This window comes from Raphanus sativus, chromosome 2 (genome assembly GCF_000801105.2).
Source record: "Raphanus sativus cultivar WK10039 chromosome 2, ASM80110v3, whole genome shotgun sequence".
Lineage (NCBI taxonomy): Eukaryota > Viridiplantae > Streptophyta > Magnoliopsida > Brassicales > Brassicaceae > Raphanus > Raphanus sativus.
In genome coordinates this window covers 32,636,016-32,659,616 of record NC_079512.1, presented here as the reverse complement: position 1 = coordinate 32,659,616, position 23,601 = coordinate 32,636,016, and the positions used below count along the sequence as shown (strand labels likewise).

Genomic DNA, 23,601 nt, shown 5'->3' with positions numbered 1-23,601 from the left:
ATTCCTCGGGTTGCCCAAGGAAACACCTTCTCACACGCACTTTTAATGGCCGCGTGCCGGTCAGAGACTATCACCAGAGGCTTGTCATGAGATATACAACTAGCCAATTTTGTGAAAAACCATTCCCAAGAAGGTTCATCTTCAGCATCCACGATCCCAAAAGCCAATGGGAATATCTGAAAATTGCCATCTTGTGCGGCTGCAACTAACATAACACCTCCATACTTTCCACTTAGGTGAGTTCCATCCACCACAATGACCCTTCTCTGATACTTAAAACCTTTGATAGAAGCTCCAAAAGAGAGAAATAGATACTTAAATCTTTTCTCAGAATCAAGTTCTATAGCCGTGATAGAATCAGGATTTGCAATGGAGATTTGCTCGAGATATGAAGGCAGACGCGAATACCCTTCTTCTGCTGATCCTCTCACCAATTTCTGTGCATATAACAGTGCTCTGTATGAAGTGGTGTAATCAAGCGTCATGCCAAACATGTTCTTCATTGCATCAGTGATATGCTGTGGAGTTATCCCATCAATGATCCCAACACGATCAATGAAAAGACTACCAACATACTTTGGAGTACAGTGTCTCCGCTGAGCGATTCGGTCTCCAATTGAGCATAAATGTTTTTCCACATACTTTGTTACCCAAAACGTGTTTGACCCATGTTTCACACTCGCTCTGATCTTCCATCCACAACCGCTAACCCGACATATTGCCACAAGGAGAGTTTTTGTTGATTTGTATATTCTGAAAGAAAACCTACCCCTCACTGCTGTCAACCGCAGCTCTGAAAGCAGTGCATCCTTGCTAACAAAACTCTGGTTGACATAGATGCTGGTACAATCCGATTTTCCTCCTTCAATAGCATTTGTCTTAGCATATGTCTTTTCAATTTCTTCAAAACAAATATTATCATCATCTTCCTCGTCCTCATCTAGAACCTTTCCATAAAGACTGTAATCCCCACCATTCTGATCCGTTTCACCAACAATAGTGTTATCAGCATCCTCCTCCCCATTTTCCTCCTCCCCATTTTCCTCCTCCCCATCTTGATTTTCATCTTCAACAGACTCATTATCACCAACATCTTCAAAACATTCATCAGCCTCATCATTATCACCAACATCTTCTTCCCATTCACCAGCTTCATCATTATCACCAACATCTTCTTCCCATTCACCAGCTTCATCATTATCACCAGCTTCTTCTCTTTTCTCTGAAACCGTTTCCACCTTGCTGCGGCTTGATACACAAAGACATACTCTATGCGTTTTGAGTATCTCGAGCAAGTTTCGAACTTGTCTATCACTTGTAACATGAATGGGAGGACTGCTTGGAGTCATCATCATTTCTGCTGGTAATGAGTAGCTAATCTCCACAGTCACTGATCTCATGTCCAGGTTATAATCTTCTTGAGCCATTGCAACAAGTTCAGCATGTGTTGAATCTTCATTCAATAAAAACAATCTTGCTCCTTTGAGATCATCAACCACAAAATCCCAACGGAAATCTCTCAACAACCATTCTCCATACACTGCATGTAACTTAAAAATCATCTGCAAATATTCAAAATAAAACACATTAGTAAACATAGAGAAAATGAAGAAGTTCAACAAACATTATCGCAGACGACTTAGATTTAAGTCGTCCAGAAGACTTAAAGGTAAGTCGTCTAAAGAGGTCACTTTTGCAATTGAAAATTAAAAGGGACGACTTAATTCTAAGTCGTCCGGCTTTGTTTGTTAAAAAAAAAATTCAGACGACTTATATATAAGTCGTCTACGAAAAACGGGCTAGTTTTGCATTTGACCGAATCGTGTCAGATCTTTGACTATTTCTGGACGACTTATAAATCAGTCGTCTCTGGAAAGTAAAAATTTCAATATTTTATTCAAACTAGACGACTTACACGTAAGTCGTCCCAGGTTAGTTTTGTAATTGAAAAATAAAACTTGAAATTTAACTTTCTCCAGACGACTTAACTAAAAGTCGTCCAGCTAGACGACTTAATTTAAGGTCGTCCGGGATAAGCAAGGTTTGGACGACTTAATTGGGAAAAATTCTGGACGACTTTGCTTTCCCCGGACGACTTTAAATTAAGTCTTCTGACGGGACGACTTTATATTATGTCGTCTGGTAAAAATTAAATTATGAAGTTTTATTTTTCAACTACAAAACTAACCTAAGACGACTTACACGTAAGTCGTCTAGTTTAATAAAATATTGAAATTTTAACTTTCCGAGAGACGACTGAATTATAAGTCGTCCAGAAATAGTCAAAGATCTGACACGATTCGGTCAAATGCAAAACTAGCCTGTTTCTCGTAGACGACTTATATATAAGTCGTCTGGACTGTTTTTTTTCACCAAACAAAGCTGGACGACTTAGTTTAAGTCGTCCGTTTGACCAGAAGACTCATCAGTAAGTCTTCTACATACAGATGACTTACTTGTAAGTCTTCTACGCGAACAGATTTTGAAAAAAATTCAAATTCGTACCTTCAACTAGGTGAGATGACTTTGTTTGCACACAGGGTCTTCTCCAACCACCCAGAACCTCAAACGAAAGCAACCGTAAGTCAAAACGAAAGAAATATGGCTCCAAACAATTTTGAATCAAAAGCTTCAGTTTTTTGGATGAATATGGAGAGAAAGTGAAAGAAATGTTGTTTTTAGTTCATAACAATTGAAACAGAGAGAGTGTAAAGAGATTTACGTGCATTAAAGGGCATTAAAAGCTCCAAACAGTTCGTACAAGGTTGTTCCCACTATTCATGGCAGTGGCAATATTGTAAATACTTGAAGAAAATGAGGTTGAGACAGTAAAGAAGCCATTTTCGAAAAAAAAAAAAAAAAAGGGTTAATGGCATTTTCGTAGATAAAATGCAGATGTGGGGTTAAAAACTCAAAAAAAAAATGAGTCAAAAGAAAAGGTTAGTTTTCTGTTTGAATTCAAGTTTTGAGTCACTTTTGCAATAAGGCCAAAATGATCGGCCTCAAACTCCCAAATATTAAGTAGATTTATGGTCATTTTTAAATTAAAAGCAAAGGATTTTTTTCCAAAATTTTATTATACTTCCAAAATTATAACATACTCTATTTCTAAATAATCCACGTTTTAAAAATAGAAAAGATACATTTTATATTTTAATACTTTTATTAGTTAATAATACTCCCTCTGTTTCTATATATAAGTAGTTTTAACAAAAAATAGTTTGTTTCACAATATAAGTAGTTTACATATTTCAATGCACCTTTTTCATTTATTGAATATTGTGTGGCCAATGAAATAATGTTAGGTCTTTTATAATTGGTTGAATTAATTGATTAAATATTTGTTTTTAAATAAAAGAACAATTCCTAAATATTTGTGATTTTAAGCAAAACTACTTACAATTAGAAACGGATGGAGTAGTAAATTGAAAACTTAGTAAAAAACTGAAAGTGTAACACATAACATCTACTTTTTACTCTTTTCTGAATGAATGTCAAATGTATTCCCAAAAATATTTATTACATCAAGTGTAACAAAGAATTGAAATTAAAACCAAAATAATAAGTTAATAAAAAAAATTAGCAAACTTCCTAAAAATTAATTGTGTTTATTGATTTTGATTGGCTTAAAACTAAAGGGAATAGTTCATCACAAAGATTACACATTATTAATTAAAATTTAATCTATTTTATTAATATGTTTGAAAACTCTAAAACATAAATTATTTTAAATCAAATGAAGTATTAGAAACCTAATTCATTCACGAATCATTTACAAAATATTTTCTATGAGTTTGATTTTATTTTTAGTGGTTTAAGCTTAATAAAACATTTTTACTTTAGACTTTTTCTTTGCTCTCCATTTTTGCCGCCGAAAATATACAACTCCTTTCTCTGCTATCCAGTGAACCAATCCATTAAAATTCTTCTGAGTTCCTATATAAATATGTCAATCTTAGCACTTATAAAAATCACTATTTACGTAAAAGATCAATAACAATAAAATTTTCATTTTCTCTATCAAACGATTTTCTTTGCCTATTTTGATTCTACAATTCCTCATCATACATAGTGTTTCATCTTTAAACCTTACCAATGAGTATCTCAACCACAAATGCTTCCTTAATCAAGGGAAGTATAAGCCTGGAAGTCAGTATGAGGAAAACCTCATCTGGATCTTCGATCGTATTCGTAATTATCCTTATGAGCTTACCAGTTCCTCACACTTAACAGTTGAAGAAACGCCAGCCGATTTTGTTACCGTCACTTCCCAGTGTCGTGGTGACACTCATGAGTCTAAATGCCGTACATGCATTGATACCGCAATTTCAGGGGTAAATGAGCTGTGATATAATTAAATATGAAGATTACAAATTTTTGAGTGATGTAAACATTATCTTTTAAGCCAAAACATAAATGTCTACATGAAACAAAAATCAGATTGGAGTAATTTGAAAAAACTATCATGTGACAAAGTTTGACATTTGTTAAAGATATGGATGAGACAACTATCTAAATAATGGGACCAGTGAGATCCGCTCCGGCTCCACTCCAAATTTCGAGATATCTGGAAGATCTGGACTGTATAATTGAATCTTAGATCAATAAATACTGGATCGTTATTCGGATATCTTGATTTTAAAGTCTGGATATCCGGATTATGTAAGTATATTGAAAATATATGTTATTAATAAATTTGTTTTGAAAACATAAATTTTATAGATAAAAATGTATTTTAAAATTATTATAATATTACTTTTACTTTTTTTAAATAATATATTTTATTTTGGCATATTTTATTTTTTATATAATGCTATAAAATTTATTTTAATATTATTATAAATGTTTTATCATTATTTTTATGAATTTGTGTCCAAATAGTAAAATCCATTGCTAGCTTAATATTTAGTTTGATATCTATTATCAAGATATCACAAAATCACGAATATGATATGAATAATCAAACATGGTTTTGACAGATCTGGATATCCTAAAATTTATGATATCCAAATTCGTCTAAATTCTAGTTATATAAATATCACAATTTATCATAATAAATTGTGTATAAATTGAATTATATTTAAGATGTTTTATTAAATGCAACTATGTTACTCAAGGTTGCAAACTACTTATGCAAGGGTTTGGTAAATTCTTAATTATTGACATTCTCCGAATCATCAAAACAATCTTTTGCTATACAAATAAATAGGAGAAGAAAGCTTTTAGTGAAAGATTAAATCATATTTAAAATGATATAAAACATACATATATATTGTTGTATATTGCAGTTTCAAAAGAGATATCCAAATAACAAAGGAGGAATAATATGGTACGATCAATGTCTTCTCTATATTAATACAATCAGAGAAAAAGATCTAGCCCCGACTAACTACAAGAATATTATTTCTATACACAACCCAAATAACGTGAGAGGGGATGCAAAACTGTTCGCCATGAGGGTGATAGATTTTTTTCTCTGAGTTAACACTTAAAGTCAAGAAAACCACCAAGTATAGCGTCATATTTTACGCGGCAGGGGAAAAGAAACTCGGAAAAAATAAATTATATGCAATGGTGCAATGTTTAGAACTAACAATGGATTGCAAAGGTTGTTTGACATGGAGTATCTCAAAGCTTTTCGAGAACGAAATTAAACAAGGAGCAAGAGTTTTGGGCACAGACTGTGATGTAAGATATGAGCTATATCCTTTTCTTAGGAGTTGAGTATTTTTAAGTTATGTTTTAGTTATGTTTTTTTGTTGCTGAAATGTAATATCTTATCAATAAAAAGAGTGTTTACAGATAGAAAGAATTTGTTTAGAAGTTCAAAATTGAATATTAACAATGATTTTCAACTGACTTGGAATTTTTGAGCCTATAACCCAACTGACTTGTTTTCATCCTTAGTATCTGAAAGCTTTGCGTTAATGACTTGCTGATATGCTTATGAATGATGATTGGTAACTCACTTACTGACGTTACGTTCTCTCAATATCAAATATTTGGTTGACTGAAAAGTGAGTTTGAAAAGCACCAAAGCCATGCTCGTTTAACCTCGTATCTTTTTTTATTGTGCATGGCATGATCTACCAATCCAAGTTTTATCTTCTTTCAGCACCTCAGGAACAGAACATGTCCCATAATTTACATGAATTCAATTCTGTTGAAAAACTCTGAAACCAGTTGAAAATTAAAATATGTGCCTACAAGTATCGTATGTACATGGAATGGGCTTTTAAAATCATATCCGAGCCCAGAAAAACGGAAAGAAGCCCATATTTGAATCCAAAGAGAGCCTCTCTACAAAAGAATGTGCAATCTTCGAATAGCGGGAGTTCCGAAACTTCTCGCACAATTCGAAACCACAAAATAGATGACGTCACCCGATGACGTCCGCCTCCTCTCTCTAATCGAATCCTCCCACGCCGGCGACATCTTCGCCTCCGTCTCCGACTACCTCCGACCTTTCACCACTCTCCAATCAACTTCCCGCAAACAAAACCCAGCGCTCACACTCCGCTCACTCGGGAAGCAGTTCCTCCCTTTCCTCAACAAATCGATCTCGCTTCTACCCAAACGCCTCTCCTCCTCCGCTGCCGCGAACTCCGGCGAGGAATCTCGCGATTCAGCGAGAGATCTATTCAAAACGTACGAGCTCTGCTTGGATTGCTTGGAATCGTTCTCGGCTCAGTTAGCTTGCAAGCCTCACACCGTTCAGCTTCAGCGGCTGAGAATGGTTTACTGTCTCGATGCTTGGGGGTTTCACGAGAGTGTTAACACCCAAGCGTTTAAGGTTCTCGAGAAGCTGAGAGGATCCGATGTTAGCTCACGGTTGTTGCCGGAAGTGCAAGAAGGAGAGGCGGAGCTGGCGATGGTTGTGGTAGAGGCTGTGACGGCTATTTTCAAGGCTGTGGCGATGAGTCAGCAAAGGGATGATAAGATGTTTAGAAAAGTACTTGTGTTGCTCGATGAGGTCAGAGCCTGGTTCAGGTCAGTGTGGGATTATTATTATAGATCACAGTGCTGCTTTCTTTCAAGGCTCTGGCGATGAGTCAGCAAATGGATGAAGTTTTGTTACTGTTTGCAGGGTCTTAGAGGCTAAGGCGCATGAGAAGTTGAGTAGATTGCTCGTGGCGAATCTTGGTAAATGTGCTGTTTCTCTGGTTAGAGAAGCTGAGGGTTTTGATGTGGACTTTGTGCGTTCTTTCTGCGACACGACTGTGAAGGAACACTATGGTTTTGCATTGTCCAAAGATCGAGTTTTTAAGGTGAGTTTCTTCCTTTGATGTCTTCTTTTCTTTTTAGCTGCTATCACTTAGTGAATTATAAGTATATCTAATGCTCATGTCCAGTTTGCTCGCGAGGTGCTTTCTGTTCTGTTCGGTGTTAAGGATAGAAGAATGTCAGTGACCATTGACATTTCAATGTCTTTGCTGCGCAGCTTATCTTGCCAAATCGAGGTTTGTACGAAAGGCCTTGCATTGTATTTGTAACTCTTCCATATAGTTTGGTGTCACCTGCTCCTGTGTCTGTTGCTGGACTCGGTGAATTTTAGGTTTCTGCTAGCTTCTTCTTGGTTGAAATTCTACCTCAAACTTGCAATGCCTTTACAATTTTCTCCGGTTTTCAGGCTGAAACTGATGAGGATAAAGTGGATTTTGTCGATCTAGTCTCTTACTGCGCTCACAAGTTTCGATCAGCAGGAGACATGTACAGTGTTAAAGTTTCAAAAAAGTTAAATGAGGTGGCAGCTGTTTTCTCCGAGGTATTTTTACCCTCCTTGGTATTTTAACCGCCTTCAACTTATTCAGGGAGTTAATTTATTGATTGACTGCTTGGCAGGCAATACCACAACTCAATCTGATTCTTAGACTGTATTCGTGCGGGCTGTCTATCACAGTTTACGATTCCAAGTTTGGAGAAAGCAAGGTTAAAGATGCAAGTGATGAATTGAAGATTCAAGCTTTGCTTAATGATGACACTAGATGGCATAGTTTGGTTTCTTTGCTCGGTATGGTTGATAGTTACTCAAGTGATGTGGGCAACCAGACTGATCTATCATTCGTTGGTGGACATAGAAACTACACCAAGAAAACAAATCATAGCTGTACAGATATACACAAGAAGACTTATTCGGTACAATATGTAGATGCCTTGAGATTCTTGTGCCAACCGCTTGCGAACTTGATGAATTCAGTGAAAAGAAAGATTGTGTTGAACTCGGAAATGTCCTACGCGTCTGCTCATCTGTCTACGGTTCTTGATGCATTTCTCCAATTTTGTGATGGCTGTCTCTCCCTTCAGAGGTAAGGTGACCATTTTCTCTCTTACGGTAATTCTGTAGCCTTTAGTCAGGATCGTGCTCAGCGGGAAGATTGCTTTGTTTGTCACATGGTGGAAATAGCGTAAATATATTTGAGGGAATTTTAGAAGTTACTTCTTTTAAGTTGTAAATGCATATATGATTCGCTACTATTTTTTTCCTTCATTTTTTATCATGTTAATATGCAAATCATTGGCACTTGAGAGGACGTTTAATTTGTCAATGCGCTTAGAAATTGGAAATTATGTTAATTCTTTTGTGAGATATTTGTATGTGGGTTGATTTCAGTTCTCACCTCTCCTTTGCCCACTTCTTAGATGCACGTCTGACAAGGGAGGTAGAGAAACTGAGAACACTAAAGCTTTGTTAAACGTGGTTATGGCTGCTTTCATTGTCTCATTGAGAACCCAGCTGAAATTGGAGGTTTGGTATTTATTTGCAGTGCATATAGTTCAATGGAAAGTATCTTGTTCAAGTTACTGAACATGTCATCATTATCTAACTTTGATCCACCATCTGCCTTTCCAGATCAGTGTCCATCTAGTTGGGGGTGTAATTGACAGTCCATGGATCCAATCTCAAGAACTCAAGTATCTATTAGCGTCGCTATACAATGTTGGTATCGTTTTGTACAGAAATAAGGAGCTAGAAAAGGTGGAGTACCTGCTTTTCGACTTCTTATATATTTAATATGCGGACAAGTGTGAAGACTAAGTAAGTGTTCTACCTTGCAGGCTTGTGAGGCGCTCAAGCTGTGCTCGAAGGCATCATGGAGATATGTTGAACTAGATTGTCAGATGTTTGTAAATCAATCTAGTTCATCTGTAAGTGACCTGTCAGAAGATGCCATTGTGGATTTTGTGGGCGAATCGTGTAATAGGTCTGCATTCTATTTGGACGTACTCCATCAATGTAGCAAATGTAAGATAAGACAGACTATCGTGCATATTCTAGAAAATTGGCTTTCAGCTGAACATCTGATGAGAAGGCTACCAGGACCTGCGGCAATTGTAAAACAGTGGGTTAAGGTAAATTGTTAACGACTTACTTTTCTTATATATATAATTTTGAACTTAATGTGTGCTGTCAATAGATAGAACGGGGATGTCACACGAATCTTGATCCGGTTGATTCTTCTACAACTTTATACTCATTGCTATCATCTTCCAAAAAACGTTCAAACAGGGCTTTTGGAAAAATCCTACAGCAGGTTGGGATCCTTATAACCTTTCAGTTATTGTTTGGACAGAGTTTGTATTTTATCTATGTCTAATTTGTGAAAATCATACTGGTGTTTTTTCCTTTCAATTTTCTATTAATGCTTGCAGGAGCTTCTGGCCTATGATGAATTTTTCCCTTTGAGCTCGAATCTAGGTCAACAAATGCAAATCAAAATAGCAGACATCCTTTTGAAGGATGTTTATGTCACAGAGGATATGCATATAGAGAGAGCAAGAATCTTAATATGGAAAGCAAGAATGACAAGGGCATCTGGAACTGAACATCTAGATGACTGCATTCGTTTTCTGTCAGAAGCAATCTCTATATTGGTATATCTCATAGTCTCTCACTATGTCAGAATTAATAGCTCAATAATTACTTGAGATATTTCGTGACCAAGTTCTTGCATGAAAGCAGAGTGAGCTATATCATGGGCTAAATAAAGAGGGTGCTTCATCTTCGCACCAGTTACCTATTGCGTATTGCTTGAGAGCTTTTTGTACCCATGAAGCTGAACCAAACTCGAAGGTGCAAATATTTTGAACATAGCCTCTACTTGTTAATAATTGATCATTCAGTTTGTGGTTTGTGAATCATTTTTTAGTTTCTTGAAACATTTTGCCGCGTCTCCTTTGCGCAGATAGTCTTTCAAGATATTAGCACTTCCCTAAATCTATGGCTAAGGATTCCTAGCCTAGATGATAGTGGTGACAGTCTACCAACAGAGGACATAATTCCGTTACTTTACAATATGATCGACTTGATGTCAGTGAAGGTATCTTTTTTTCCTATAACTTAGCTGGATTATGGGTTTTTAGTGGCAAACTGTACAGTGCCTGCTTTATTTCTGTCTGGCCGTTGATACCTTTTCCATCCAGGGATGCACGGAGCTTCATCATCATATATACCAGCTGATTTTCCGATTATTTAAACAGAAGCATGTCAAACCGGAGGTCTGCCTTGCAATATTGTGGGAATGTAGAAGGCTAGGTCACGCCTTATGCCCTTCCCCAATAAGTGATGCCTTTATCCTGAGCTTATCAGAGAATTGTGGTGACAAATCTACGTGCATGGAGTTCTGGATAGATTGCCTGAAAGATTCAAAAGCAAAGCTAATTGGTTTCCAGCAGAACTTCCATGATTTACATAGTGATTTCTTGCGTACCTCCAGTAAGGATAAAGGTCCCTTTCAATCAGACATCACGATGGATGAAATTACAGATGCAGCTTCAGAACTCATTTCAAGTGTAAGAAATCAAACTTATCTTTCAACTTTTTTGTTACCAAATATGATTCATGGTGATATTAGATTTTACTAATTAATGTCATTTCAGGCCTCACTCTCTGGTCATTCATCTTTCGTAGCAGCATATCTCTATTATGATCTCTGTGAAAGGCTCATATCATTTGGAAAGCTTTCTGAGGTGAAATTGATATATATATATTTCACATTTTTTTTTTGCCAGGTCCATTGTTGCAGTCTCTTGATGTTAAGCTGTTCTCTTATGCAGGCTCTTTCATATGCAAAAGAAGCCTATAGAATACGAACTCTTTTATTTCAAGAGAAATATAAGTATACAGCTGAGAAGCAGTTGGAAAAACACAATGACGCAGGGAAAATATCAGAGAGACGGACTTATAGCATAACAAATTTCGAAGTGTACAGATCGTTAGCAACTGATTTTTGGCCATGTGGAAATTTTGTCTGGGACATCAATCGCTGCTACCTAAGTTGTTGGAATGTACTCCAGTGTTATTTGGAAAGCACCCTTCAGGTTTTATTTATGCTCAGAGCTTCTAGTTTAGTAGGGTTTCATCACTTCTCTGTTTCTCAGTTTAGTGCTAAAATGTGCAGGTTGGAATTGTTAATGAGCTGATAGGGAATGGGCTGGAGGCAGAATCCCTTCTATCATGGGGGAAAGCCATTTCATGCTCGCAAAGTCTATTCCCTTTTGTGGTTGCATTTTCTTCTGCTTTAGGTATGAAACAGCTCTTTTTCAATTGTATTGTCTTTTCTTGAATCTTTACTTAAATCCTTTTGTCAGTAAGCCACTTGATTTGTTTTATTTTATCTTTCTTCTTTAATTTCGCAAGGAACTTTTTACCACAAAAAGAAGAGTCTGGATCTGGCAGAAAAGGAACTCCAAAATGCAAAAGAGATATTAAACGCTAATAAGCGAGATTTTTCGTGCGGAAAGTGCAAACTGAAGTTAGAAGTTACATTGGATAAACAACTTGGAGATATATCTCGAGAAAAACTTGATAGAGTTTCCCAGCCAGATGGATTCTTGCATGCTGAAGGCTTGTTTACTGCTGCCCTTGGGAAAATTTGTTGTCCAGCATGGAAAAGCTGCATTAGATCTCACGGAGAAGAAATTCCTGAGGGAATAGCGATTGATAAAAATAGAGGGGAAGTTTCAGGCAAAATAAAACTCAGTATAAATAAGGAGCCAACTGAAAGCAAAGGCTCCAGGAGGGGTCGGAGAGCAAAAAGTTCCCAAACTCGTGTGTCAAAGGATCATGATTTGATATCTGAGCCAACTTCAAGGTTGACTCGCTCAATGCGTCAGTCACTTAAAGAGCAATGCCATAACCGTTCTAATGTGCCTGAAATTGGTTCAAAGAAGGCTGGCTTCTGTGATACATCTGATGGTTCAGGCTGTGAAAGGGTGTTGTTAGACACAAAAAACACAGACCATGGCTTTTGCATTTGCTATAAAGGAAAATGTATGCAGTGCCTCTCTGAGAAAGTAAAGGAACCTGGGTCTCTCAACACTTTAGTAAGTTTGAAATGGGAGCTCTGCCATAGGAAGCTTGCGTCCTCAATACTTGTTGACCTCGGTATGCTCTTACACTTTATGAATCTGCTAATGCAATATGAAGTTGGTCTTTTATCGTTTCCTGTTGAAAACAATTTAATAACTAAATGGGGTAGAGGAGAACTGAGATTCAGTATCTGTAGTAACCTTTAAATCACCTATTGTTGATAAAAAAAATAAAGGGTCTTGGAAACCTTGAGGGAGTTTCGAGCCAAGCCAACACTAGTTTGATCTTATTCTCCATTTCCATGTTTGTGTTTTGTTTTCTGGCCATATCCCCTAGTTAAGCATGAGAGATGTGGCTGCCGCTCTTTTGTTTATTCTCTGACAAAAACATCGCAGTCATTAAGAATCGTTAGAAGAAGTGTATATCTTCTTATAATCTCGTTTTCCATTTTAGGAAAATGTTTGGCGGACTCTGGTAGCGTTCATCTTGCTCATGAAGCACTACTGCATAGTATCTGTGTTTTATTTAAAAGTAACCGGTTCAGCCACAGCCAACCTTCTGTCAGTCAGTTGCTGGAATTTATTGGGAAAGAAGTTACAAGGGATGTATTTGCCATTGATCGGGCAGTCATACTTTACAACTTGTGCTGGTTGAATTTGCGCAATTACCATTGCAGGGAGAGCAGGTATGTGTGACATCTATTGGTTGTACTCTTGTCAGTTTTGTCATGCTTAAGCTTTTTCTGATGCGAATTTTTTATGGCATGATAAAAGTCATATCGAATTGATCAAATATACCCTTTAATATGTGTACATTTCATCCTCCTTAGGCTCCTTATTGTTTCTTTTAACAGGTCTATTTGCTGTGATCTGTCTAATGTTCCTTTCACAAAACTGGTGTCATGGTTGAAATTAGCATTTATACTCAGCAGAGAGGTTCCAATAGTATTTCAGAAGGTAAATGGTCAGCTTATTTGATGGCGCTCTGTTTCAGTCTTAATTACTCTCTGGCGTAATACTACTCTTTTTTTTCCCGCAGGTTTCAAGATTGCTTGCTTCTTTATACATGCTTTCTTCCTCAAGTGATGAATTCTCATTCGAATGTGATGGGAAGGAGCTGTCTGCAAGTCACTGGGTCTCATATTTCCATCAAGCCTCGCTTGGTACCCATATTAGTTACCAATTCATTTCGAATTTGAGCCGAACACACAAATCACAGTGCCTATCAGATAAAGAGGTAAGAGACAAGAGGTTGGAGAGGTATTTTCAACTTGTCAGTTGGTGGATTAACTCTTGTAGCCTCAATATTATTGATGATATTTTATGTATTTTTAATTTGATATTAGAAGTACGTGTTGTTGCTTCTCTTATCTGACATCTTGCATTTTCAGTGTACAGAAGCTACTTGCTCGAGTTGCATGGTTCCTGCGGCATTGGACTTACCTAGGTATGAGATGAGTTATCTTAAGCAACTAGACATGCTATATACTTTTCTGTTGACTTACTCTATTTTCTTTCTTCCTTGCGACTGTAGACTTGCTCCCGAGCGTACTCAAGATCTTGTACAATTTGCCGAAGACTTCTTTGACAATCTTCCAAGCTCAACAATCGTATGCATTAGTTTGCTTGGAGGCGCTTTCAATCAATTGTTACAGGAGCTAATGCAAATACGTTCACCTGTTTGTGCCTGGGTGCTCATATCACGCCTTAACTTGAAAAGCCAACCGGTCGCCATTCTCCTGCCTGTAGATTCGGTTATAGAAGGTACATTTTGAACTGCTTACTGGTTGATTTATTGTGTTTCCTATTTGTACTCATGATTTCATCGAATCAGCAGACATGTCCGATGCCAGCGGAAATCTTAGTTCTACGGAAGCGACTCAAGTCAAGAATTTTGAGAGCCGCTGGCTCTGTCCATGGGGTTCCTCAGTGGTAGATGATGTAGCTCCAGTATTTAAATCAATATTGGAGGAAAGCCACGCATCTTCTGGATCTCTTGTAGAAGACACGAAAGAGCATAGACATTCGTGGTGGGAAAAGAGAAAGAAACTTGATCATCATCTTAGAAAGTTCCTAAGGTTAGATGGCTTTCTTTTTAGAAAACGTGTACATATCTGTCTATTTAACAGTTCTTGACATTTGCAGAATATTTTCATGGCACCAAAATCTTTTACATTTATATCTCTACTTAAAATTTTAAACCAAGACATATACAGGACTGTTTCTAATCCATTTTATGAATCCAACACTAGGCACGAGTCTGCATTTTTTCTAACAACATTGGGTATCCACTCTTTTGTTCTAGGACTCTAGAAGATTCCTGGCTGGGTCCTTGGAGATGTCTGCTTCTTGGAGACTTGTCAAACTTCAAGTTGCCTGACTCTTTACAGAAAGAACTGGTAAAAGATCTCAAGTCCAAGTGCAAAATGGAAGTAAATGAGATGCTTTTGAAGGTTATTCTTGGAGGTGAGGTGGAAGACTTTAAAGGAGAAGCATGTGTGGCTCAGCTTTCTTTAAGAAATGGTTGCTATGTAGGTAGAGGGGGATATCTTTATGAAGAGGATAGCTGTAAAACTCCTACTGACGCACCTAATATATCTGAAAGTAGGCATGGGTTGGCATTACAGCTAATACATGAAGCAGCAACCAAACTAGAGAAACAGGCCGAAAATGAAAATAGAGAACCTATCATTCTTGTGTTAGGTCCTGAGATTCAGGTTCGTCAATTACATCCTTATCACTTTCCTGCATATTTATTACAACGTTTGATTGTCTCCTTGATGTATCTGTTGCGATTCCAAGGCTAAAGAACATAGATCTTACCAGTGAAATATGCTGGTCATTCTTGCATGATATCAATCACTGGGTTTGACGAATATAAACTTTTGACAGGCTTAGTTTCGAGTGTATTGGTTCCGTGAGTGTACAGATCATCTTACCTGCAACTGTGTTCTGATTTTTGATTAGATGCTTCCTTGGGAGAATATTCCAATACTAAGGAAACAGGAGGTGTATCGAATGCCTTCTGTAGGTAGCATATCTGCTGTGCTAAAGAAGCGCTCTCTCCAAGGAAAGACAGCAAGATCTTCCTTCCCTCTTATTGATCCGCTAGATTCATTTTACTTGTTGAATCCCGGTGGTGACCTCAGCGAGACACAAGGCGAATTTGAGAATTGGTTTAGAGATCAAAACTTTGAGGTAACTTATATCAATAGAGCCAGTATACTTGTAGTTAACCTTTTTCTTGATGTTTAATTATCGACCCTTTGTGGTGATTGTATACTTTACAGGGGAAAGCTGGATCAGTACCAAGTACTGAAGAGTTGACAGAAGCATTAAGAAAACATGATCTATTTCTATATTTCGGTCATGGAAGTGGTATGATTCCTCGAGCACACTCACTCATGAAAAATTTGTCCTTGGCTGTTTAATCGTTAAACCAGTCTTTGGTGCAATCTTAGTTTTATAAGAGATTTGGTTTAATCTTCTACACTGTATATGATACTCGCAGGAGCACAATATCTGTCTAGTCGCGAAATAGAGAAGCTAGATAACTGTTGTGCAACTTTTCTTATGGGATGCAGTAGTGGTTCACTATGGCTAAAAGGCTGCTACATCCCACAAGGCATACCACTCTCATATCTCTTAGCTGGATCTCCAGCCATTGTGGCGAACCTGTGGGACGTAACAGACCGAGACATTGATCGGTTTGGGAAAGCATTATTGGAAGCTTGGTTGAGAGAGAGATCAGATTCTTCTTCTTCTTCTTCTACTTCAGAGGGTGGTTGCAGCCAGTGCGAGTCGTTGGCTAACGAACTTGCAGCCATGAATCTAAAAGGAAACAACACCAAGAGGACAAGGAAGCCGCGTAACAAGGCAGCTCAATCGAACATTGATGAGTCAGGGAAGACTGAGTGCAACCACAAGCATGGACGCAAAATAGGGTCGTTCATGGCTGCTGCTAGAGAAGTGTGTACATTGCCATACTTGATTGGGGCTGCGCCGGTCTGTTATGGTGTACCAACTGGTATCACAAAGAAAAAAGGAGTTTAAGCTCTCCTTCCTTCATCTTCATCTTTATCTTCTTAGACTTGAGGGTTCTTCAACGGGTATGAAGTAAATCAGATTATCCAACACAAGGGAAATAAGAAAGACTCTAGAGATTCAATCTCTCTTTTTCTTTATATGATCAATTTGTAAAAAAAGTTATCACATGGTTTACAATTCTCTTAGAATTTCATGTCGTACAAGTGTTAGTAATTTACAGATCACTTTGTGTGTATTTAACATACATTGTTTATTCAGGTTACATCAAATACAATTTTTTGTTTTATGAAATGACTGTTATATATCAGCTTCATCATACTGAGTTTCGTTGAAGTAGAACATGTGAATTATACGACATCCAGCATCTTGGTGGATTGTTGGTCAGCCATAGACCGTTAGATGAGTCAGATACAGCTGAATTCAAGCTATTTGAAGGTATGCTTATCTTCTTATGATTTTCTTTTCAACGCACATATTAGGAAAAGAAAGATTTTGACACTGTTAATGGGACTGAATCCACCTTACTTTCGATTCAGTTGCAGAAAATATTCTCAAAATATACATGCAGTACACTGATCACAAAGCAAGAATCGGAAAGCTCTGAACCTCTGATTGCTTAGCTAAATCTATAATTTATTTGTAAAACCAAACAATCAATGAAAAAGAAGCTAAACTTTACATAGAAAGGAGGAGAATTTACATTCATGATTGTACATATATGCATCTTTGGACAGTCATTGGACTGCTTTCACTTCTTGTATTAAGGAAGAAGGAGACATGTGATTGCTTCTTCATTGATACCTGCAGAGATATTACACATCTGATGACTAACATTCATCCCTCTTCAATCAGCGTCGCTTGAACACACCGTTTCAGCTGTAACAATGCTTATCATTTGGTAGTTTCATATAGCCATCCAGTAAACTTATCTGGGTCATTTGGTGTGTAATATTTCACAATTCTCCTGAAGTTACGAAGAAGAAACAAAAACTCTTCTGGTTTCGTTAATGACTCAATGTTACATTGTATTTTAATTGGTATCTTGTGATTGGATATTTTTGAGGTAAGTTTGGTTTACATCTTAAGCTAATTCTTTTGCGAGTTTTAATATTTTATTCCTTACTTGGTAGGTTTTGGTACAAGAACATACTCTGCACCAAGAGGCCACCCTGGTCATGTTCTTAACGTTAAACATTAACAAAAGACAAGCAGAAATTTAGGAGACAAAAGAGGATAAAATGGGCATAGGTTTCTTTCTGTCTTCTTATGTGTTATGGAAAGACAAGAAAACGTATATGGTTGAACCAAAATGTAACAGCGTATGTACGTAAAATGAGACTTGTGTGTTTCTTATAGCTTCTCAACAGTCAACACTTTTAGGATAAGATCTAAATTCTGATGTTATGAGGGCTTTGTTAGGATTGAAATCACTTTAAAGTACCTCAAAACCCAATGTCTCCGCCCAACTCTCGTTCCTGCAACTCCATCGCCATTTTGAGATCGGGACTGCGTATTACCATAGAAACCCCCCCCCCCCCCCCCCCCCCCCAAAAATGAATTTATTGAAAATGATGATAGTTTTTAGACATAAAAGTAAAATTGTCTAAAAAGATGAGAGATCAGGATACATACTCAACCTCCACGCCTTCTTTTGATGCACTGTTGATGCTGTAGATATAATCCTGATAAAGCAAAGATCCAAAATTAGTAAATGCCAAGTACGTGTTAAATAAAAACTCCAGAAGCAGGAGAGGTGTGTTCATACCGCAGTATTACTAAGTGCATACTGTTGATCCCAGTTGCTACTCTCGCCACACTTGAAGACCTTGAAGTCACCATCCACGAAAACTGAATCGCCGTTCACCTGAAAATTTTGAAACCATACACCATAGCAAATAGTAATCAGTGAGACTTCAAAATAATACACCAAAACTCTGTCTTCTCTCTACAAAGGGATAGTTAAATACATAATTCGAAAATACCTCATTTAATTTCTCCCAAACCAAGTCTCGCTCATTCAGATAGCCTTGATCAGTAACCAGAATATAGAGTTCATTGTCATGCTGCAAAATAAAATAAAAAAGAGATCCAATCAGAAATAACTTTCTAGAGCGTTATCTGTTATGTATAAACTGTTGAAATCTCCTCTAATCAATCCGAAAGACTGGGGAAAGAAAAAGCTTCAGCTTTACATGTAAAGTGTAATAACAACCTTAAGCATGGTGTGGAAGTGATTGTTGCGGAAGAAGACACAAAGTTCACCTTCTTTAAGGCCTTGTTCTAAGAAAAAGAGCCTGGAGGAAATGATAAGTCAGTGACTATAAAAGATAAAACAAGTGTATTAGGTCTTCCCTAAGAAAACAATGCTATCACGCACCCGGGAAACGTCAATTGGCTGGCATTATTATTCAAAAATTTCTTGATCACTTCACCTGGAAATTCAACCAAAGTTTTCTTAAGAAAGAAACACGTACAGAGTTGTCTGTATGCGCAATAGATATAACTCATATGTTTGAACTTACCCTCTCTTGGCGTGAGCCCATTTGTATCCTTCCCCTCAGAAGAGCTTTGTCCAAGTGGTGACTGGCCTTTATGAACTGGAGAGCCTAAGTTGACAGATTTCTCAGCTTCACACAGGGCTACATTATCATCATCCTGAGATATGCCCGTAAGATCTGGAAATGCAATGATCAAAATCGAGTAAGAAACTTCGGATTAGACAATATATTCATATTGTACAATGAGCTAGTTCATAAACAGAGCTCAATGAGTTTACCTGGTTTAACAAAAGCTACAGCTTCTGACTTGAACTGAATCTCACAACTGCTGTCCATTTTGGTTGACTCCAGATTAGTCTTCTCAAAAGTTACTTGCGCATCAGTCATTTGCTGTTTCTCTCAGCCACAACATCACAAGCCATCTCATCTCCTGATTCCTTAGAAGAAATCTGACCATCACATTGGACTTCTGACAGGTATTGCCACTCCCAGGGGTGCTAGTACAAGGAGACTCAGCGTCCATAGAATCCACCAATGAGTCATCCTCAGACATCAGATATGCATCTGAGTATTCAGACACAGAGTCTCCTCCACTGCTTGAGTCTCTGCGAGCATCAATACCAAGCCTTTCCCTTTCAGATAAACGCAAGGCTCGCAGAAACACTCTTTCCTCTTCAATATCTCCCCTTCCCAGTGGTGGTGTAGACTCAGCAAAAGATCTTGTTTTCTTGGAGCTTTCACCGATTACAAACTTTATAGTCTGTGTCTCCAAGGTAACAAGCGTAGTCATCAAATCATTATAAGATTTGCATCCAATTGCTATAGCGGTTTCTAAATCCTGTGATGAGGTAAACAGAGGAAAAACCAGTCAGCATTCTATGACTAGATTTCGAGATTTACAAAATGAAGAAACAATCAAGAACGATGTAATGACCTGAGGATCAACAATCCATCCATGATATAAGGGAATATTCAGTAAATCAAATACAGCTAGCTCAGGTGTACACTCAAAGTCATCAATCCTGCAAGCAATTTGAAGGTCAGTGATTAGTGAAATTTATATCACCAAACAGACAGAGGAGTAGAGAGGATCATATTTATTAACCTCCTGAATCTAATATTGACATTAACACCATGTGCAAAGCGTGGGAGGAGATTAATGGCATCAGCAATCTTGTGTTGCTGGTCCTCAGTAAACTCATCATCATCATCGTCATCAGCATCGCTCTGCCATGAGAGTGAGCAACAAAACAGATTCATGTTAAATCATCATCATCATCAATAATGAAGTGAAAAGAAACATATCCAGTTAGTTAGTGGTTACATCAAATAGTATATCAGCCACAAGACTCAGGAGTCTCTCTTGAGATACTTGAAAACGATCAGGATGTTGTAGACTCATCTCGTTTCTCGATAGCAGAACGTTACCTGTTGCATAAGTGTTTAACGAGATTGATCGACACCGAGAACCTAAACGATTGAAGAAGATACAGCGGATCTAGGCTTCTTCTATTTCCCTATTCGATCAAGTTCATAAACCCTAGCGAAGCTAAAAGAAGAAGAGGCATACAGATGGCGATGAGAGGACACGGTCCATTCTCGTTCTGGAGAATGATCTGCTTAACTCGATTACGAAACTTGATCTCCTTCGTTTTGTAAGTGAGATTCTTCTTCCGAGCTTCGTTCGGAGGCGGCGGCGCCTGACTCGTCGTCTGCGTATTCCTGGCGGGAAAATTCGAAGTCGGAGGAGGAAGATGGGAGAAGTCGATCGCCATTTGACGGTTCGCGAAGGTCGTTTCGATCTAAGAGAAACCTTTTTTTCCTGGAATTTGTGAAGAAACTGATTCAAACGAAGCAAGGAAGAGTGAAGCACGGGGGTGGGGGTTTATATAGGCAATAAGAGAGACGACGAGAGGAAATTGATTTCCAAATGGTTTAGCCACTCAATAAAACCGGAACTAACCAAACCGAGTTTAATTTTATACTACTAGTGTACTGAACCGCTTACAAAAAAAAATCAACTTCGTCACCTTCTAATTCCTGTTCGGATTCATGCTTTATAGTATTTTTGTGCCATGCTGCAAATCTTTAATTTGTAAACATTTTCTATTTTAATTTGTATAATTCCATATTTTACTCATTATTTTATTCTCTTGCTTCAAATATAATATAAGTCAGTTATTGTATTTTGTAATTTTATATATTAAATAATGAGTTGTTCAACAAAAAAATACATTAAATGATGTTTTAATTTCAATGTGTTAAATATCTATTTTTAAGTCTTTAATTAAAACTAAATATGCATTCAATTAGATTAAATTCATACTCCCTCCGTTTCTTAAAGAGCGTCGTTGTGACTTTTTTCACACAGATTAAGAAAGTTGTTGAAATATATGTAAGTTATAATTAATTATACCTCTTTGACCAATAGTATTTTAGATAAATAAAATTATTTATAAAATCAATGCAGTTTGCAATTAATTTTCAGCTGAAATTTAGTATAATTTACATTGGAATTGTAAAGTGACATTCTTTGTGTAACAAGAAAATGAGCTCAGAGTGACAGTTATTATGAAACAGAGGGAGTATTTTACTTTAAACACCTTTTGGGTCAAAATCCTTCTTATAAATAAAAATCTAACCAAAGTAATAAAAATATCTAAGTTTCAAAAAGAAAAAGTAAAAAAAAAAATCTTTTATTTTACTATATCTTCTTGTCAACTAGTTCTATAATTTCTTCTTTTTTTTAAATATATCTTTCTACAATGAATTGAACCAATAAATTGTGTGGTTAATTTGGCATTATGTATCCTCTTGTTTATTGTATATATGTAGAAATCATCATTATAGGATTTCCTAAGACTTCAATTAAATCAAACTCTCTGTTATCATATATCTCTTCTGTCTCCTCTTTTCTCTTGATCAATCAAAAATTTAATACAATGAGATCGAAATCTGAAACATTAGAAGATCAGCCAAAACCCCTTACACTAGAAGAGAAGAAACAACAAAAAGAGGACATGATAACATGCTTCATAGTCAGCTATCTCATCCTCATGCTATGTTGCTTTTCGATACTCCTCGCGATGCTAGTGCCCGACATCAAAATAGTTCATATGAGTTTTACAACCGATCTTAATAATAATATTACAACACAACAAGCTCATTATCTTCCTCTAGTTAGTGCTAGATGGGATTTATTGATAAGAGTCCCTGCAGAACTTGTTGGTGATTACATATGCCTCCAAGGAAACCTCCTTTACAAGAATGCTACTCTTGTTACTTCCTCTGTCCAAAGGTTTTAATGGAAGTTCACTTTTTTATTGGTAGTTATTATTGTTTGAAACCATTTTTAATATCCTGATTTCAAAAATTATGTCTGATTTATTCGTAGTTATGGGAAACTCGAAGTAGGCATGCCTCAACTTCTCAATATTTCTGCGGTTGCTACTGAAGAAGATTTGGGAGGTGCAGCTGGGAGAGAGATTATGGAGACAATAAAAGAGAGGAGTGAATTGCGGTTTGGATCGCGGTTGTCATTTACGGATTGTAGGGTGGAGACCGAGGAAGGTACACTGAGCTATGACTGCGATGAAACCATGTTGAGGTTTGAGCAAGGCTCTAATCATATTAAGGCGGCTACTTTTGGGAAGCACGCAACTTGCATTGTTAATCTTTAGTTTGCTAAGTTGTTAAGTCGTCACTACATTTGTGCTTTACTTAATACTTTCATTCGGACTTGGCTTCTTGATTTGGTTGTCGTTATTTTAATATCTAGTTCTCCTTTGAGATTGTTGTTTGATCTCTCTCTCTCTCTCTCTCTTTTGACTTGTTTAATTTTTTGTTGAACTTGGTATTTGTTCCTATATAGAGTTTTGAGCTAAGCTTGCATTTACCTAAACGGGAGTTGCTGTTATAACTCGTATACTGGCGCATGTCCTAACTGATCATCAAGTGTATAGAACCAAATGCACATGTGCTATATTTAAATTTTAGTACTGTCATTCGTTTAGTGTTTAAAAAAAAAGTGTTTCAAAAAAAAAGTATTGTCATTCGTTTTAAGCCTGATAGATATATTACAACTTTAGTCCAGTATTATCCAAAACTGGATATATCATTGTGTCATGCATTCTAGAATTTGATTCCGAATGCTTACAATATATACATACTTTTATCAAGCAAACAACTTTTGATATACTATACTCATTCATTTCTCCATACACTAAAAATTAATTTGAACCATAAATAATTACTTAGTACAAACTTAGCTGTGATCTCTAATGATCATATTATAGATATACATTGATGCTGACCTCATCAATAGTCTTCTTTTTTTTTTAATTTGTGCACGCCTCATCAATAATAGTCTAGGACTCAGCAGCATATGATGAAACTCAACAAAAGAAAATACTTGTGTTGGATTTTCCAAATTATACAGAGAGAGTAAATGTGGCAATACGTTCATAAAAGAACATGTGACCTTGGCAGTAGTTACGAATCAGATCATTTGATGTAACTACTACTCATACAAGATCTGTTTTCGTTTATCGGCAGATGATATTATAACTATAATTATTTGTAAAAGTTGGATAGGTTGAAAAACTTTTTTCAAAAGAAAAAAAGTTGGATAGGTTTCTTGTTTTTGATGTAAGTAAAGGCAAAATCCCCAATACTGAGCTCAAACTGTAAAAACGATGTGGTCCTTCAGCGTGCGACACCTGTACCGAGATATGAAAATGAATAAAAA

At 36.8% G+C, this 23,601-nt stretch overlaps 3 protein-coding genes and 1 pseudogene across 6 annotated transcripts; 3 read left to right on the top strand and 1 right to left on the bottom strand.

The window, feature by feature from the left end:
- Positions 1-3,736: 3,736 nt before the first annotated feature.
- On the top strand, positions 3,737-5,823 carry LOC108839469 (putative cysteine-rich repeat secretory protein 37; annotated as a pseudogene).
- A 522-nt stretch (positions 5,824-6,345) lies between these two features.
- On the top strand, positions 6,346-16,647 carry LOC108842701 (separase). The gene is made up of 27 exons (XM_018615691.2): positions 6,346-6,990; positions 7,088-7,268; positions 7,353-7,460; positions 7,631-7,765; positions 7,843-8,306; positions 8,641-8,746; positions 8,852-8,977; positions 9,058-9,351; positions 9,417-9,533; positions 9,652-9,873; positions 9,962-10,072; positions 10,185-10,319; positions 10,423-10,791; positions 10,879-10,968; positions 11,056-11,319; positions 11,400-11,523; positions 11,639-12,385; positions 12,764-12,995; positions 13,164-13,266; positions 13,349-13,546; positions 13,701-13,756; positions 13,844-14,073; positions 14,147-14,387; positions 14,615-15,026; positions 15,277-15,507; positions 15,600-15,687; positions 15,821-16,647. Exons 1-27 carry the CDS (start codon positions 6,374-6,376, stop codon positions 16,360-16,362), a joined length of 6,543 nt encoding a protein of 2,180 aa, XP_018471193.2. The 5' UTR covers positions 6,346-6,373; the 3' UTR covers positions 16,363-16,647.
- A 133-nt stretch (positions 16,648-16,780) lies between these two features.
- LOC108839468 (uncharacterized) lies at positions 16,781-20,693 on the bottom strand. 4 transcript variants are annotated; one of them, XM_057003153.1, is made up of 9 exons: positions 19,133-19,370; positions 18,879-19,031; positions 18,734-18,788; positions 18,569-18,650; positions 18,339-18,419; positions 18,122-18,220; positions 17,989-18,038; positions 17,798-17,862; positions 16,781-17,320 (listed from the first exon to the last, which is right to left on the bottom strand). In XM_057003153.1, the coding sequence occupies exons 1-8, from the start codon at positions 19,239-19,241 to the stop codon at positions 17,799-17,801; spliced, it is 693 nt and encodes a 230-aa protein (XP_056859133.1). In that variant the 5' UTR covers positions 19,242-19,370; the 3' UTR covers positions 16,781-17,320; position 17,798. The 4 variants fall into 4 exon arrangements, 3 of the variants coding, with proteins under 3 accessions (XP_056859133.1, XP_056859132.1, XP_056859131.1); XM_057003152.1 differs by having other exon boundaries at positions 16,785-17,157; XM_057003151.1 differs by lacking the exon at positions 16,781-17,320 and having other exon boundaries at positions 17,589-17,862.
- A 1,103-nt stretch (positions 20,694-21,796) lies between these two features.
- Positions 21,797-22,534, top strand: LOC130508692 (uncharacterized). Its single transcript, XM_057004333.1, has 2 exons — positions 21,797-22,152; positions 22,249-22,534. The coding sequence occupies exons 1-2, from the start codon at positions 21,797-21,799 to the stop codon at positions 22,532-22,534; spliced, it is 642 nt and encodes a 213-aa protein (XP_056860313.1).
- Positions 22,535-23,601: the final 1,067 nt, after the last annotated feature.